At 38.4% G+C, this 17,121-nt stretch overlaps 1 protein-coding gene across 4 annotated transcripts in view; it reads left to right on the top strand.

Annotated features, from left to right (window-relative positions):
- The window catches only part of PDE8B (phosphodiesterase 8B), a 331,778-nt gene that overhangs the window by 206,892 nt on the left and 107,765 nt on the right, over nt 1-17,121 (top strand). For all 4 annotated transcript variants that reach the window (XM_072606396.1, XM_072606392.1, XM_072606395.1 and 1 more), the window contains 3 exons: nt 34-93; nt 3,468-3,525; nt 16,762-16,850. In XM_072606396.1, coding sequence (XP_072462497.1) covers nt 34-93; nt 3,468-3,525; nt 16,762-16,850 — 207 coding nt within the window. The remainder of the gene's footprint in view (nt 1-33; nt 94-3,467; nt 3,526-16,761; nt 16,851-17,121) is intronic.

Below are 17,121 nucleotides of genomic sequence, written 5' to 3' on the forward strand. Positions count from 1 at the left end.
AATGTTGTTGGACTTTGCGTCTTCTTGTTTCAGATCAATCCGAGCTACGAATCCATCAGAACACACGGTTATCCTTGCAGTTGTTTCACATATGTAAGTTCTTTTATATTATTTCCCCCAGCTGGAAGGTAGTTGCTTTTCATTTTGAGACATTTGTTTTATGTGTCTCCAATTCAAAGTCCAGCAAAACAAATAGGGATTTCCTTTGACTTTGCACAAGTCTACGAAGAAAGAGGGCTAGGAAATCAGGGTTGGCATTGGTTGTACAAATTTCTGGAAGGACTTTTTTTCTTTGTAGATTTCAAACCTTTATCTTGTCTAATTGATTTTAGCAGTAGTTCATGATACCATTATGTGATCTTTTTTTTTAAGGGTCATCATATGTTAGGAATGAATACAAAACCATGGAGGAACTTTGGGGAGAATTTTATTCCAAATTATTCTTTCTTATTCTTTAAAAAAAAATTAGAAAATACTTGGCTTTGCCACTGAAGAAGAAACAAAGTGTAGCATGAGAACAATATTCTGTATTCACTGGAAAGAAAAGAGGATTGCCTAGTTTCTGGTTGGATTCTTCAAACAAAAAGAAGCTCTGGGAGAAGGGACAGATTCATGGATGTTAGAATGAGGCAGAACCTCAGCAATCATCATGTCCCATCCCCTTTGTTTTTAAATGAAGACAATGGTAACAGAGAGGTTGAGTGGCTAACCCAAAGTAACATAGCTAGTTAGTGGCAGAATTGGAACCAGGAACTGAGGTCTTCCTATGTAAAGAAAATGAAGGGAGACAGATGACTAAGGGAATTTGGAAAACATTCCTAATAAGTTGGTTTTCTCTACTAAGTGACCAGGAAACTGATTTATAAGCAATTATTTAAATCAAGGTGATTTGAAATTCAAATGTGTCGCCATTTGAAGTTAGTCCCATCAGTTTAGAGACACTGGGGTCACTCAGAGTTCTGATATAGCTGGAATTTTATTTTCTTCCTGTTGCTGCCCCTGGCCATTATTAGGACTGATAAAAATAAAAGATGAGTGATGGTCTAAGGACCTGTTGGGAATTGAACATATTATAGTGATGGTCACAGTTTCTGTCATCAAGGTCTAAGAGGTAGGCAAGATGGGCAAGATTTCTCTCATGATTTGGAGAGCCCCGGGAATGATTGGCCTGTGTCATATGCATGTGAGGAGAGAGCATGATGCCATATAAAAAGCCTTGGATTTGGATTCCCAAGACCTAAATTTGAATTTTGCTTTCTCCTCTCTTACTCACTTTGCTACTTTGTGTAAGTTACTGAGATATTTTAGACCATACTTTTCTTACCTATAAAATGAGACAGTTTGATTAAATGATCTCTAAGGTCATTTTCCAACATGAAAATCCCAGGATCTCATGGTCCAAAGGTTCATTGATAGAGTGTGGAGTCCTACTGGTAGAATTATCCTTGCAACAAGATACTTTTGTCTGCTACACCCTGAATTCCTTTTCCCCAAAGCTTCTTTTCCTAACTGAACTCCAGGTCACTTTTGATTATAAAAATGAATAGAAAAGTTGTTCTTGTGCCACCATCCCTTGTAGCCCCTTGAACACTGTTGGTTAACAGAATCTCTAAAATCTTTTTGTGTGTGTGTGATGGTGGTGGTGTTAATGAATGATGGAAGTCTCAGGTTCTGTCTTCTTTCTAATTCTTTTTCTTGCATTTTCTCCTCTGGAGATCCTGAGATGCTGACAGTATGTTAATGTCTTAAAAGTAAAGACAAAAACTTTACCTAGTCCACGTACCTTCTTTTCTAAACTGGTTATTTTCACCCACCCTTTCCCTCTTCCCCCCAAACTAATTTGACATTAAAAGTAACCTTAGCATCAAAACCAATGAAACATATTCTCTTTTACTTGCCTGACATAAATTAGTCTTAGTCCTGGGCAAGTGGTTATTTCCAAGGCTAATGTCTTATTCAGGGGAGGCATTGTCTCCCCTGAGTTGCTGACAGAAGGAGAAGCGTAAATGTTTCCTCTTAGGTCCTGAATTAGGTGCAGGTCCCATTAGAAATACAAGATGACCCAAAAATATTAGTCCAATTTTGAGACTTTTGATAATAGAGAAAATTTTAATATTGAGTAAAATATCAGGCAATAGAACTGTTCTTTTAGATTTTCATCTCTTTGTCCATTTATTCAGTTTTATGTAGTTTCCTTTCAATGGTGTGATCTAGTGCTTTCTTTTTTTTACCCCCTTGATACAGGATGTTTCTGTAATACCCTTTCTCTCTCTCTTACTAGAGACAGCCCTACCTCCTTGAGTCAAGACTGGTGATGAGATGTAGCTGCTGGCATTGTCCCTCATCAAACATTGGTTGCAAGGCCAGCCTTCATTAGCAGATGTTTGCAGGGTCTTTAATGTAGTTTGAATTTAGGGACACTCTCTATGGAAAACTGTTCTTGCCTTAGGAACTCTATTTTTTTCTCTTGCCTTTCCCTTTTAAACTATTCATTTGATGGGTCTACATTCACAAGTCAGCTTTTTCCATGGTTAGCTTATAGGTCGTGCCAACTGTGAAATAAGGCCTCTTCAGTTGCTGCCCTATTGTTTATGAGGGTTTGCAGGGGAAAGGGAAGATGAAAGATTCCCAGACAGCTGATAACAGCATGGAGTGTTAACTGCAGATCCTATGAATGGAAATAAGCCTACCTCCTTCACCCCCTGCAGCATGTATCTACATGCCATTGTACCTTAGAACTAGAAGAGACCTTTGAAATAATCTAGTCTAAACCACTGATTTTACAAGTGAGAAAACTGAGGCCCAGTGAAGTAAAGGGATCACTCCTGGTGTTCCAGATCTGGGGCATCTGCAAGAGATGACTCAGAGCTGCATAGCTCCAAATAGCTCCTCAATGGTAGTGTTACCCCTTTGAAACACCCACAGAATAGTGTAATGGGCACTGGATTTGGATTGTGGAATCCTAGCATTAGAGCAGGAAGGAACCAGGTTATTTAGTCAAAGGACTTGGATTTATAGCCCAGCTCCCTTCCTTACTACCTGTGTAATCTTGGGGAATTCCTCCTCTTTGGGCCTCAGTTTCTCAATTGGTAAAATGAAGAGGAAGTGCAGTTAAAAGATTAAGTCTTAGTTAGCTCTAAATCTTATGGGTAACCTTATGCTGATTTTTGGTTCATGTGGGGTTTTTTTTCACTTTTTATTTGTTTATTTTTACGCCTCAAAAGATAATGTAAAGCATAAAGAGTCAGGGACTCTTCACCTCCAGAAACAAACACAGCTGTATACGCATTTTGTCCATACCTATCATCAAGTGCCACCAATTAAGATGCTAAATCAGAAAGGAGCCTTCCGTTTGGGCCATTGTTGGAGCTAAATATATGTTGGCCTCATTGCTCTCTTTCCATGTTTCAGTGTGAGGAATCCTGGTTTGTATCTGCTGAGTGACCACATTTTCTGCTTTGCTGCAGATCGGGGGAACGTGAAGAAACATCAGTCCTTCCTCTTCTCCATGCAGGCTTCAATAGGGTATGTAGAACCTTTCTCATCCTGCAGATATTCCCCCCCCCAAAAAAAAATCCTTAATTAAAAACAGGTCAAGGTTGAGGGACTCAACCCCTCGCACTGGGATAGGTGCCAGATGAGCAATAACAATAGTTTCATGGTACAATTTCTATCCCCAGTGTTTATAGCACAGCACGGAGCACAAAGCAGGCATTTAATAATCAATTAATACAAACAAATAATTGATGACAATATAATAATGAATCATAATAAATATTGGGATGTACTATGTTAAATAATTATTTAATGATAAATAACTGACAATTGTTGACTTAAATGTTTGGTCAACACTGAGGTGCTTCACATGATTAGGGAGAAAGGGTAAAACTCGACCAACTGTTTTGAGCTATTGTCGCCTGAGACGATGGTCCTTGCAGGTATGTCAAATATCAGGGTGGCTGGAGTTCAGTCCCTCAAAAACGTTTATCCGGTTGCCTCAGTCTAAGGCTTCACAGTCCTTAAATTTACACTACCCTAAGAGCAGAGAACGTTTATGTGTGTATGTGGTTTTATCCCTACGTCTAGCTGGGGTTTCCATCCTTACTGCCCTAACCACAGTGTTCCTAATGTCAGTGAAATGATCCTGAAGAAATGTGGCTTCAGAATTCTAAATTTGTTCATTAATTTCTTTAAAAAGTAAGTATTTTTGTGTTTGTTTTTAATATATATGTTTATTAGATATTTCCCAATTATGTGTAAAAAATTTAAAATTTAAAAATTTTGAGCTCCAAATTCTCTCCCAATTTCCCCCCACCCCATAAAAAGGGAAGAAGTGTGATATTAATTATATATGTGAAGTCATGCAAGATGTGTTTCTATATTAGCCATGTTACAAAAGAAAACATACACATGCAAACAAGAAAAACAAAGAAAGTTTAAAAAGTATGCTTCAAACTGCACTCAAGTCCTCAGTTCTCTCTCTGGAGGTAGAAAGCATATTTCATCATGGATCCCTTGGAATTGTCTTGGATTGTTGTCTTGATCATAGTGGTTAAGTTTTTCGCAGTTATATCTTTAGAATATTACTGCTACTACATATCCTGTTCTCTTGGTTCTGCTTACTTCATTTTGCATCAGTTCATAGAAGTCTACCACTCATCATTTCTTATAACACAGTAGTATTCTGTCCCAATCATATACCACAACTTGTTCAGCCATTTCCCAGTTGATGGGCATCCCCTCAATTTTCAATTCTTTGCCACCAAAACAAAAACTTTAAATTTTTTTTTGTATAAATAAATCCTTTTACGTTTTCTTACGAGGAAGCAATTTTTTAAAAAAGTTGTATAGACGACTATGCTAGGCAATGGTATGGGAAGGAAAAAGATAAGGATAAATAAGGCATAGTTCCTATCTTCAAGAAGCCAATGAACTCCTTTAGGTGTTTGCTATGTAAGAAATGCTGACTGTCTACTAAAGTGATGAAAAGACTCCCAAGAGCTACAGAAGTGATCTTATAAGGATTTACTCTTGGAGGCTGGCAGAGTTTGAGGACTAGAGTATATATAGAAAGCTGAAAGGACAGTAGAAAAGAAAGAGAGAAAAAGGAATAGAAAAGTCATATCAAGAAATATTCATCTTAAATGTTGGAGAAGATGTGGGAGAGTTGGAACACTAATTCATTGTTGGTGGAGCCGTGAGCTGATCCAACCATTCTGGAGAGCAATTTGAAACTAAGCCCAAAGGGGTATAAAAATATGCATGCCCTTTGACCCAGCAATATTGCTTCTAGGACTATATCCCAAAGAAATCATAGAAATAGGAAAAGGACCCACATGTACAAAAATACGTATAGCAGCTTTTTTGTGGTGGTCAAGAACTGGAATTCGAGAGGATGCCCATCAATTGGGGAAGGGTTGAACAAACTGCGGTATATGAATGTAATGGAGTACTATTGTGCTATAAGAAATGATGAACAGGCAGACTTCAGAAAAAAACCTGGAAAAACTTATATGAACTGAAGCTGAGCGAAATGAGCAGAACCAGGAAAGCATTATACACAGTAACAGCCACAGATTATTTCTAATAGACTTAACCCTTCACAGCAATGCAAGGACCCAAAACATTTCCAAAGGACTGGATGCGACATGCCATCCACATCCAGAGAAAGAACTATAGAATCAGAGTGCAAAATGAAGCAGACTATTTTCTCTTTTGTTATGTTATGTTTTGTTTTATTTTCTTCTCATGATTTTTCCCATTTATTTTAATTCTTCTGTGCAACGTGAGTAATGTGAAAATGTGTTTAATAAGAATGCATATGTAGAAACCATATAAGATTGCATGTCATCTTGGGGAAGAAGGGGGAAGGAAGGGGAAGAAAATTGAAAATTTATGGAAGTGATTGAAAACTGAAAAGAATTAATTTATGAAAAAAGACTTGAAAAAAAGAAATATCAATCTTAAGAGCAGAGATATTTATTACATTTTAATTCATAAGGATATAATTTAATACACAGCTTAAACAGATGATACTCAGTTTTAACACAACTCTTAAATTCATGACAATTACCACTCCCGCTCTTGACATGTTACTGATTCAGTCCATCAGGAAAACGGTTTGCTTACCAGAAACATACTTTTTATCTTTGACACAGGGGAAAAAGAGGTTTTGAATGCCCAAACTGGGTTCTCTAACTAGATTAAGATTGACTACCCCAAACAGATTTATCAGATTCTAAATAACTGTTCTGCTTGTGTTGCTCACACTCTTCTGTGGCCTTTTGGTGTGAGTAAATTCAGTCTTCAGTACACGGCATGTTCCATGGTAACACATAAGACTTTCAAAATGAGGTCCTGTGAACATCCTTCTTTACGCTCTAGATGCCCTACTACTACCGGCTAGGTCTGATTTGCCTCGAGAGGGGATTTGGGGGGAGTGGGGAGGTGGAAGAGTGTTAAGAATCTTTTCCTGGCTTTCTATCATAGAGAAAGAGAAACTCCATTTTGGGTGAGGTTATTTCTGTGCCTGGGGAATGCTTTAGGGATGAAAAGAACAATGCTAAATAAAATATTCAAGATAATAGGTTCCATATTGTGGAATTGAATAGGGTGCCGCTAATTAGCTCTCTCCTTTCCTCTCTATACACTTTCCTTTTGCCTGCTGTCCATTCACTTAAAGGAGGGCTTTCAGTTCTGGTACACTTGTATGTTATACCTTGGTGAGATTACAAGGACATGTTTCAGACTTATGTAACAGAAAAACCTTTAAAAGGAGGATTGGTAAAGAAAGAGTCGGTGGAACTGAGACTCATTTTCTTTAACCTACTTTTGGAGAAATGACAAGCCATCATCACCTTTCATGATTCCTTTTTCTCATCTTCAGAAAACAATTTCTCTGATTCCTTTTCCCCCATCTTCCCCCCAACCCACAATTATCTTTTATAGTATCTGTCAAGCTTCTCTCAATGCTGAGCAACACAAGATTTCCTTGTTATCCTGAACATTAAGTGGAGAATAAAATAGCAGCTCGATAGATTGTGTTCCTTAAGAGTCAGCTAGGCTCTGGGAGTGTCTTCATGTTACTTATGTTGACCTCTGTTTCTTATGATGACCATTCTTGGTCATCATCATTTTCAGGGCCTGGCCCTCATTTAGTGAATCTGCCTCTAGTTAGTACAGAAAGCAGAATAGATTGAAGCATATCTTTCCTTCCCTAAATGACTGAAGCTTCCAAATCTATTTTAAAAAGGAAAAGAAGAAAGATCAAGCCTCATGGTTTGAACTTCTTTGGAAGTAGACATTATAAAAAATGAAATTTAGAGAAAAACCCTGCTGAGAGGCAGAGGGGTACAGGGATAGGGAGCTGGTCTTGGAGTAAGAAAGACTTGAGTTCAAGTCCTACCTCTGACACTGACTAAGTCCCTGTGCAAGTCCCTTAATTCTTTCAGTAATTGGTAATTACTGTTAATTCTTTCAGGCTATAAGTTTCAGAGGGAAGGCTGATATGCAGGAGTAGAAGGGGCTTCCACCATGGGAGTTTCTTATTCTAATTAAATCACAAGTCTGTTTCCCTACAAAGAAAAAGTACACCACTTTGTTTCCTTCTAACATTTTTTCATATATTAATATCCCATTGAAATATTTAATGTCTCAACCATATATGGCAAAATGCCCATCCATATGAAGAACGTTTACCGTCCAAGGCCACTTGGTATCATTTAGTGCCAGATTGGAAAGTATCCCTGGGTCAAGGATGGTGACTCATATCTATTATTCTTGCTTCTGCAGGACACCATTGAGTCTGGGAGTTCTGAGATATAGTATGGCTAAAGCCAATCAGGTATCTTTGCTAATACGTTTGCAAATAATATGGTGATTTTCTCAGAGGGGAGGGCCACGGGGCTACCTAGGGAAGGATAAGCCAGCTCAGGTCAGACGAAGGAAGCTGGTTAAAACTTCCATATTGACCAGCTTTAGGATCAGGTCCACTGATGTTTTGGCAAGACGCAGAGCAAGCTTGGGAGATTCGATCTCCAAAATAATGTACCACTTATGAAATTCATTCATTTGCCTTCACAGAGTTAACATACTTATGGGCATTATTTCACTCTACTCCTGAAGTTACTGTGAGATTAATAGGACCCTCCATTGTTGACCCCCAAACATGCTTACTGTCCTTTTTGGGGCAAAAATGATTTAGCTGGCGACATTTCGCCCCTACATCCTTCCAACTATGCCTGTCATTCTTGTTTTCCCCAGTTGCTGTGGGAGTGTTTCCCATCTCTGAGTTGTTTCAATTGCCTTGAATAATTTGCTGAAACCCAGCCCTGTGTTGCTGGTTGTTCAACCTAGTGAGACAGAAGTCTACGGTCATTGATTTGGGATCCAGGAACAAGCTGTGCCATCAGGCATTCCAACATAGCTCTCATTGAAGTACTCGGCACTATTTGTAAATGGCTTTACTGCGGGAGAGATACTCAAGCAACTTTGTACTAATTCACCTCTTGGATCCATGAGTGAACCTACTCTTTCCATGTGAAACTTTGCATCCTTTTCATGTAGTTGTAAATCTTATCGACACGCTCCCTTCCTCTACCTATCCCCAAAAGATTCAGGTGCTAGAGTGGAGAACTACATCCTTATTTGGTGAGAGTCCTAATAGATCATCACATTTATTCTAGCTTCTGATCTGTAAGCAGAACTGAACCAAGTCCATATTGTCCCCTTCTCACCCTACCGCATGCCCTCCCTGATTCTCCACCAAGAGCAGTGAGCCATAACAGAAAGAGATACAAAATCAGGATAACATAAAGGCAGAAGGAAGTATTCATTTGGGGTACATGTGTGCATATATGTATGTGTATGTATGTGTGTGTGTATATACACATATGTATATGTGTGTATACACACATGGTGTGAGTTTTCCTATAACTAATTAATTTAATGAATTCTGGGAAGTATAAACCTCATGGGTCTAGTATTCTCTGTGTCTGTTCATCATCATGGTATAGATCTGGATAGGTGATAGTATAGAGAATTCATAAGAGAGACAGCCTGCTACTGTGAAAAGAACATTGTTTCTTGAGTCAAAGAACCTGCGCTCAAATTCCACCTCTGAAGAGTGTTTTAGCAGATCACTTCTCCTACCGGGACCTCAGTTTCCTTACCTGTAAAATGAAGGCATTAGACTAAATGGCCTCTGAGATCCACTCAAGCTCATGACCTATGGCTTGTAAATTTTCATAAAATGGGACTCTGGCTCTCTAGGCTCCTCCATCCCTGCTGCTTTGGAGCAGTTACACTGACCCAGAGGATTTTAAATGGCAAATATTCTCTTAACTCAAATTAAAAAAATAACACAAGGTTTTGTTCTCATATCTTTGGCAAAAAATGATTTCCAAAATTGTCCTGAAGCTTAGCTGTTAATCAGTATCATTTCTGCATTATTTTGCTATGTTCATGAAAGAGAAATACTAGCCTTCCTATGTGTTTCATCATAAGTCAATGTTCTGTGAATAAGAAAGGGTGTTCATAGCCAAATTCCCTAGCCTGAGGTTCAAGGTTTTCCACAGCATTAATTAATCAATCAGTAAGTATTTATTAAATGCCCGCTATGTGCCAGGGCTGCTAGGTGGTGCAGTGGATGTAGCACTGTGCTCGGAATCAGGAAGACTCATCCTCATGAGTCCAAATCTGGCCTTGGACATTTACTAGTTGTATTACCCTGGACAAGTCATTTAACCTTGTCTGTCTCAGTTTCCTCCTCTGTAAATGAGCCAGAAAGGGAAATGATGAACCACTGCAGTGTCTTTGGCAAGAAAACCCCCAGCAGGGTCAGGAAGAGTAGGACACAACTGAAAACTGACTGAACAGCAACCGTGGTGTGCCAAGCACTGTGCTGAGTGCTGGATAATCCAAATTCCTTCACTTGAGTGCTTTTCCCGGTCTGATTCCAGACCACAAGTTTGGCCTTACTCATATTACTCCCCTTGAAGTCTATGAAATTTAAATCAAACACTCCTTTTTTATATATTCTCTTTAAATTGCTTACATGTGCACTTTTCCGCATTCACTTGCGTAGTTAGAATTATTTTTCTTACCTTACCTCTCTTACCATACTCTAAACTCCTTAAAGGCAAATGCCATTGACTTAGGCATCTTTGTAATCCCCTGTAGGTCACACACTTTCTATTTGTTCATTGAATTTGTCATCAGCTATACGGATCAATTGTTTGCCGGACAATAATGGTGCCTTCCAGCTATGGAGGAAATTGCCTTGTGTTCTCTCGAGAAAAGAATCCATCTGCCTTGAGTTGTTGGAGCACTTGCGTATATGAGTGACTTTTTGAGTGTTTGTTACTCCAATTTACATCACATTTAATCTCTGCATATGTTTTATCTATCTTCTCCCTGTCCCCAATAGCTTATAAACTCCTTGAGTTAAGGGACCATAACTTAATTTATCTACACACATCTCTCATCACTTTTCAATGTGCTTAGTAAATATTCGGTACATTTCTAGTGAATGAACAGATAATTCCTTAATCTTTTCTATGATAAATACTTTTCAGAGTTTTGATCGTGGGCATCGAACCCAACAAGCATTTCATATTATACATTTCGTTATCCATTCATTTATTAATTGCCTATAATGTGCTGAGCACTAAGCATTCAAGAGCTTACTCTTTAGATGGAAATGCAAGACTCAGCACATAGGGAATACAAGCAACCATGTAGTGGTATGAATGATATTTATTTTTTCAATATTAGATTTTGGAAATTTAATGATAAAAAATAGAGCTAATCAGCTATAGAAATTAAATAGCCATTGGGGTGTGCTGCAGCCAGCTTGAACCAGCCTCTGACAGCTGATTATTAAATTTTCTATGTTAACATTTACATTATGGAAAGCACTACGAGTCAGGGCTTGACTTATTTTAATTGTTTAGACTAACAAAATGATGAAGAAAATGTTAGTAATCCAGATTAAGCTTAAAAGGGTATTATACATACATTTTCTTGTTCTGAAGATCTGGTCTTTAAATATTTACCAGCACATTATTGATAGACATCCATGGATGCTATTAAAAACTTGCCTGTGTCTTACTGCAGGGGTTAGAAGTGAGATTTTTCTTAACTCCTTTCTTTAAGGGAAGTTCACAATCAAAAGCGGCTGTGTGGCACAGTGAATAGAGTGCTGGGCTTGGAGTCAGGAAGACTCATCTTTCTGAGTTCAAATCTGACCTTTGACACGTCTTAGCTGAGTGACCCTGAGGAAATCACTTAACCCTGTTTACCTCAGTTTCCTCATCTGCAAAACGAGCTGGAGAAGGAAATGGCAAACCACTCCACTAACTTTGCCAAGAAAACCCCGAACAGGATTGTAAAGAGTCAGGCACAACTGAAAAACAATTCAACAGCCAATAAGAGGTTCTAACCAACAGTCACATTCACCCAATGCCTGCCATGGAGTTTCTAAGACTAAGAAGCAATTTAGAACCTGAGCAGATATATTCTAGGTCATGGGGGTTTTTCATTTCATTCCTTTTTTTTCTTTTTTAATTTAGTATTTTCTTTTACCCTAGCTACATGTAAAAACAATTTTTAACATTCATTTTTAAGACTTTGAGTTCCAAATTCTTTTCCTTCTTCCCTCCCCATCTTACCCCCATTGAGAAGGCAAGCAAATTCAATATAGATTATCCATGTTTTGTCATACAAAACACTTCCATAATAGTCCTGCGATGAAAGAAAACAACCTCAAAAAAAAAAAAACCTCAAGAAAATTTCTGATCATTTATCAATTTGGAAATGGCTCTCATTTTTACAAATTTAACTTGAGTTCTTTATGTTTGAGAAATGAGGCCTTTATCAGAGAAACTTGCTTCAAAATTTTTATTTTAAGCAACCATGGCTAACTGTATTTTCCTCGATCCTATCTCTCCCCCCCTCACCATTCACTGTATTCTCTCTCTTTCTCCCTTTCCTTCCTCAAAAGTTTGCTTCTGATTACCCCTCCCCCAATCTGCTCTGCCTTCTATCACCCCCCACCCTTCTCATCTCCCCTTCCACCCTACTTTTCTGTAGGGTAAGATAGATTTCTCTACCCAATTAGTGTGTGTGTTATTCTCTCTTTGAGTCAGTTCTGATGAGACTAAGGTTCACTCCTTCTTTCACTTCCTCTTTCTTTCCCTCCACTGTAAAAGCTTTTTATTTCTTTTTGTTTTTTTAAGATTTAAATTTATTTATTTTTGGTTTTCAATATTCATTTACACAAGATTGTGAGTTCCAAATTTCCTCCCCATCTTTCTCCTCCTCCACCCCAAGATGGAATGCATTCTGATTACCCTTCCCCCAGTCTGCCCTTCCTTTTATCATCCCCCCTCTTATTCCCTTCCCCTTTACTTTCTTGAAGGGCAAGATAGATTTCTATACCCCATTGCCTGTATATCTTATTTCCCAGTTGCATGTAAAAGCAGTTTTTTTTAACATGTTTTTAAAACTTTGAGATCCAGATTCTCTCCATGTTTCCCTCCCCACTCACCCCATTGAGAAGACAAGCAATTCAATATAGGTTGTATATGTATAGTTATGCAAAATGTCTCCATAATAGTCATGTTGTGAAAGACTAACTATATTTCCCTCCACCCTCTCCTGTCCCCCAATTATTGTTTTCTCCTTTGACCTTGTCCCTTTTCTAAAATGTTTGATTCTGAGTACCCCTTCTTCCAATCTGCCCTCCCTTCTACCATTATCCCCTCTTATCCCTTTCCCCCCTACTTTCCTGTAGGGTTAGATACCCAATTGAATGTGTATATTATTCCCTCCTTGAGCCAGATCCAATGAAAGTAAGGTTCACTCATTCCTTCTCACCTCCCCCCTTCCCCTCCATTGTAAAACCTTTTTCTTGCCTCTTTTATATGAGATAATTTACCCCCATTCTATCTGTCCCTTTCTCTTTCTCCCAATATATTCCTTTCTCACCCCTTAATTTTATTTTTAGATATCATCCTTTCACATTCAACTTACTCTGTGCCATCTATCTTCTATCTATCTATCAATTTTCTTTGTTTCTTTGTTTCTTTCTATTTCCTCCAACTACTCTAATACTGGGAAAAGTTTCAAGAGTTACAAATACTATCTTTCCATGTAGGAATATAAGCAGTTGAACTTTAATAAATCTCTTATGATTTCTCTTTCCTATTTACCTTCTCATGCTTCTCTTGATTCTTATATTTGAAAGTCAAATTTTCTATTCAGTTCTGGTCTTTTCATTAAGAATGTTTGAAAGTCCTCTATTTCATTGAATATCCATTTTTTCCCCTGAAGGATTATACTCAGTTTTGCTGAGTAGGTGATTCTTGGTTTTAATCCTAGCTCCTCTGAATTCTGCAATATCATATTCCCAGTCATTTGATCCCTTAATATGGAAGCTGCTAGATCTTGTGTTATTCTAATTGTATTGTTTCCTTCTGGCTGCTTGCAATATTTTCTCCTTAACCTGGAAACTCTGGAATTTGGCTACAATATTCCTAGGAGTTTTCCTTTTAGGATCTCTTTCCAGAGGTCATCAGTGAATTCTTTCCACTTCTATTTTACCCTCTGATTCTAAGATACCAGGGCAGTTTTCCTTGATAATTTCTTGAAAGGTGATTTCTAGACTCTTTTTTTGATCATGGCTTTCAGGTAGTCCAATAACTTTTAAATTATCTCTCCTGGATCTGTTTTCCAGGTCAGTGGTTTTTCCAATGGGATATTTCACATTGTCTTCTATTTTTTCATTCTTTTGGTTATGTTTTATAATTTCTTGGTTTCTCATGAAGTCACTAGCCTATTTGCTCCATTCTAATTTTGAAGGAATTATTTTCTTCAGGGAGCTTTTGGACCTCCATGTCCATTTGGCCCATTCTGCTTTTTAAGTCATTCTTCTCCTCATTGACTTTTTGGACTACTTCTGCCATTTAGGTTGGCTTATTTTTTAAGGTATTATTTTCTTCAATATTTTTTGGGTCTCCTTTAGCAAGCTGTTCATTTGATTTTTGTGATTTTCTTGCATCACTCTCATTTATCTTCCCAATTTTTCCTCTACCTTTCTTACTTGATTTTCAGAATTCTTTTTGAGCTCCTCCATGACCTGAGACCAATTCATATTCCTCTTGGAGGCCTTTGATGTAGGAGCTTTGACTCTGCTCTCTTCCTGTGGTTGTATGCCCTGACTTTCCTTGTCACAAAGTAAGATTCTATCTTGTGAGTTCTTTCACAATGTTTACTCATCTTCCCAGTCAAACACTTGACTTTCTAACTCTATCACGGTAGAACTTTGCTTCCATTGTAGGTGGGGGTGGGGATGGTTATACTGTCCCAAGTTTCAGGGACTATGTATCAGCCTCTCAATCCCCCACTGTCTGTGGGCGCAGAGCTCTGGAAAAAGCCTCTGCCAGTGCTGCTGCTGCCACCACTACCACCACCCTGACCACCCTGAGACTGGGGCCAAACCCAACCAGGCTATGTGTTCCTCTTTCACCCAGGTGACACACAGTTTTCCCCTTCTTCCCTCTTTTATGTGAGATAATTTACCCCATTCTACTTCTCCCTTTCTCTTTCTCTCACTACATTCCTCTCTCTCACTCCTTAATTTTATTTTTTATATAGCTTCCCTTCCTATTCAACTCACACTTATCTTTATATCTATATCTATATATTCCTTCTGACTACTCTAATAATGAGAAAGGTCTTATGAATTACAAATAATATCTTCCCATGTAGAAAAGTAAACAGTTTAACTTTAATAAATCTCTTATTATTTCTCTTCCCTGTTTACTTTTATATGCTTCTCTTGAGTCTTGCATTTGAAAGTCAAATTTTCTTTTCAGCTCTGATCTTTTCTAAAGAATGCTTGAAATTCCTCTATCTTATTGAACATCCATTTTTCCCTCTGATGGATTATACTCGGTTTTGCTCGGTAAGTGATTCTTGGTTACAATCCTAGCTCCTTTGCCCCCTGGAATATCTTATTCCAAACCTTCCAGTCCTTTAATGTAGAAGCTGCTAAATCTTTTATTATCCTGATTATGACTCCATGATACTTCCGTTGTTTCTTTCGGACGACTTGCAATATTTTCTTCTTGACCTGGGAACTCTGGAGTATGGCTATAATATTCCTGGCAGTTTTCATTTTGGGATCTCTTTGAGGAGGTTATTGGCAAATTCTTTCCATTTCTATTTTACCCTGCAGTTCTAAAATATCAGGGCAGCTTTCCTTGATAATTTCTTGGAAGATGATGTCTAGGCCCTTTGATCATGAGTTTGAGGTAGTCCAATAATTTTTAATTCATCTCTCCTGGATCTATCTTTTCATTCTTTTGGGTTTTGTTTTATAATTTCTTTATTTTTCATAGATTCATTAGTTTCCATTTGCTCTATTCTAATTTTTAAGAAATTATTTTCTTCAGTAAACTTTTGGATCTCCTTTATCATTTGGCCAGTTTTGCTTTTTAAGGCATTCTTCCCCTCATTGGCTTTTTGGACCTCTTTTACCATTTGTGTTAACTTGCTTATTAAGGTTTTTTTTTCTTCAGTTTTTTTAGGGGAGGGTCCCCTTTAGCAAGCTGTCAATTCATTTTTCATGATTTTCTTGCATCACTCTCATTTCTTTTCCCAATTTTTCATCTACCTCTCTTACTTGATTTTCAAAATCCCTTTTTGAACTCTCCCATGGCCTGAGACCAATTCATATTTTTCTTAGAGGCTTTGGATGTAGGAGCTTTGACGTTGTCTTCTTCTTCTGTGTGTTTTGATCTTTCTTGTCACCTTGGTAACTTTCTATAGTCAGAGTTTTTTTTTTTTTCCCATTGCCTGCTTATTTTCCCAGCCTATTATTGAACTCTTTGCTAGGTAGGGCTCTGCTTCCAGGGTGGAGGGCACACTGTCTCAAGCTTCAGGGGTTTTGTGTAGCTGTGTTCAGAGATACTTCCAGGGACCTGAAAGTTTTCAATTCTTCCAAAGTAGTATGATCTAAGGAGAAGTATGTTTACTTCTAGACTGGCCTGTGCTCTGGTCTTGTAAGAGACCAGAAGCACTCTTTTCTGCCCTGGAACTGTGAGGAGGGTTGCCCCTCCACTGTGGCCACAAACTCTGATGGGCTAGTGTTCCTCCCTGCCCTGGGACTGCAATGTTATTCCAAATAAGGGCAAAGCATTAGAGTCCTGCCTCAGTGCAAGCAAAGAGAACCCTGGAATCTGCTACAAACCAATTGTTTGACCCCCTAACCATCTGTGGGTTGAGAGCTCTGGAAGCAGCCACTGTAGTTGCCACTGGTGTTGCAGATTCAGTGGCTCCCAAGGCTTGTTCCTGGTTTGCTGGGGCCCAGAGTGTGCCGGTGTGGCTGTGCTGGACTGAGCTCCTTTCTCACGCTGGTGCAATTGACCTTTCTTACTGATGTTCCAAGTTGTCTTGGACTGGAGATTTGTTTCACTCCCACTTTTTGTGGGTTTTACTATGCTAGAATTTGTTTAGAGTCATTTTTAAAGGTATTTGCAGGGACTTGGCAGAGAGTGAGGTGAGTATCTGCCATTACTCCACCATCTTGGCTCTGTCTCTACCTTCCATTTGATTTCATGCTTTTTTGAAATAAGACAGTAAAGATAATAAACATAAAAGTGGAGGGATGGGGAAATATTTATTATATTTAGGGTTTTCTTCTCTAACAAATGATTGTGCATGTCTCACAGTCTATCTTTGATTCTTTTTTTTTTCCAGAGATTTATGGAGAATAGCAGTATCACTGCTTGTTACAATGAACTGATTCAAATAGAACATGGAGAAGTTCGATCACAGTTCAAATTACGGTACGTGGAAACATGACAGAATTAAGCTGTGATTTAGCAATACTGTAAATGCAAAAAATCAAAAAGGCACCTCCGACCAGAAGGTAACTCTAATTGATTGACCCCACTTTCTGTTTCTCCGTTGGGCTTCCAGAGCCCATGTCACACATCCTTTATGATGTAGCTAGAGCAGGAGCCCTTGGAAAGGATGGGAGAAGTGTTTAGCTCCCCTCCCTTTCTCAGCACAGACTATTTCAAGCACATTCTTAAAATAATGTATGAGGAAAGTATT

Source organism: Notamacropus eugenii, chromosome 4, assembly GCF_028372415.1.
Source record: "Notamacropus eugenii isolate mMacEug1 chromosome 4, mMacEug1.pri_v2, whole genome shotgun sequence".
In the NCBI taxonomy this organism is placed as follows: Eukaryota; Metazoa; Chordata; class Mammalia; order Diprotodontia; family Macropodidae; genus Notamacropus; species Notamacropus eugenii.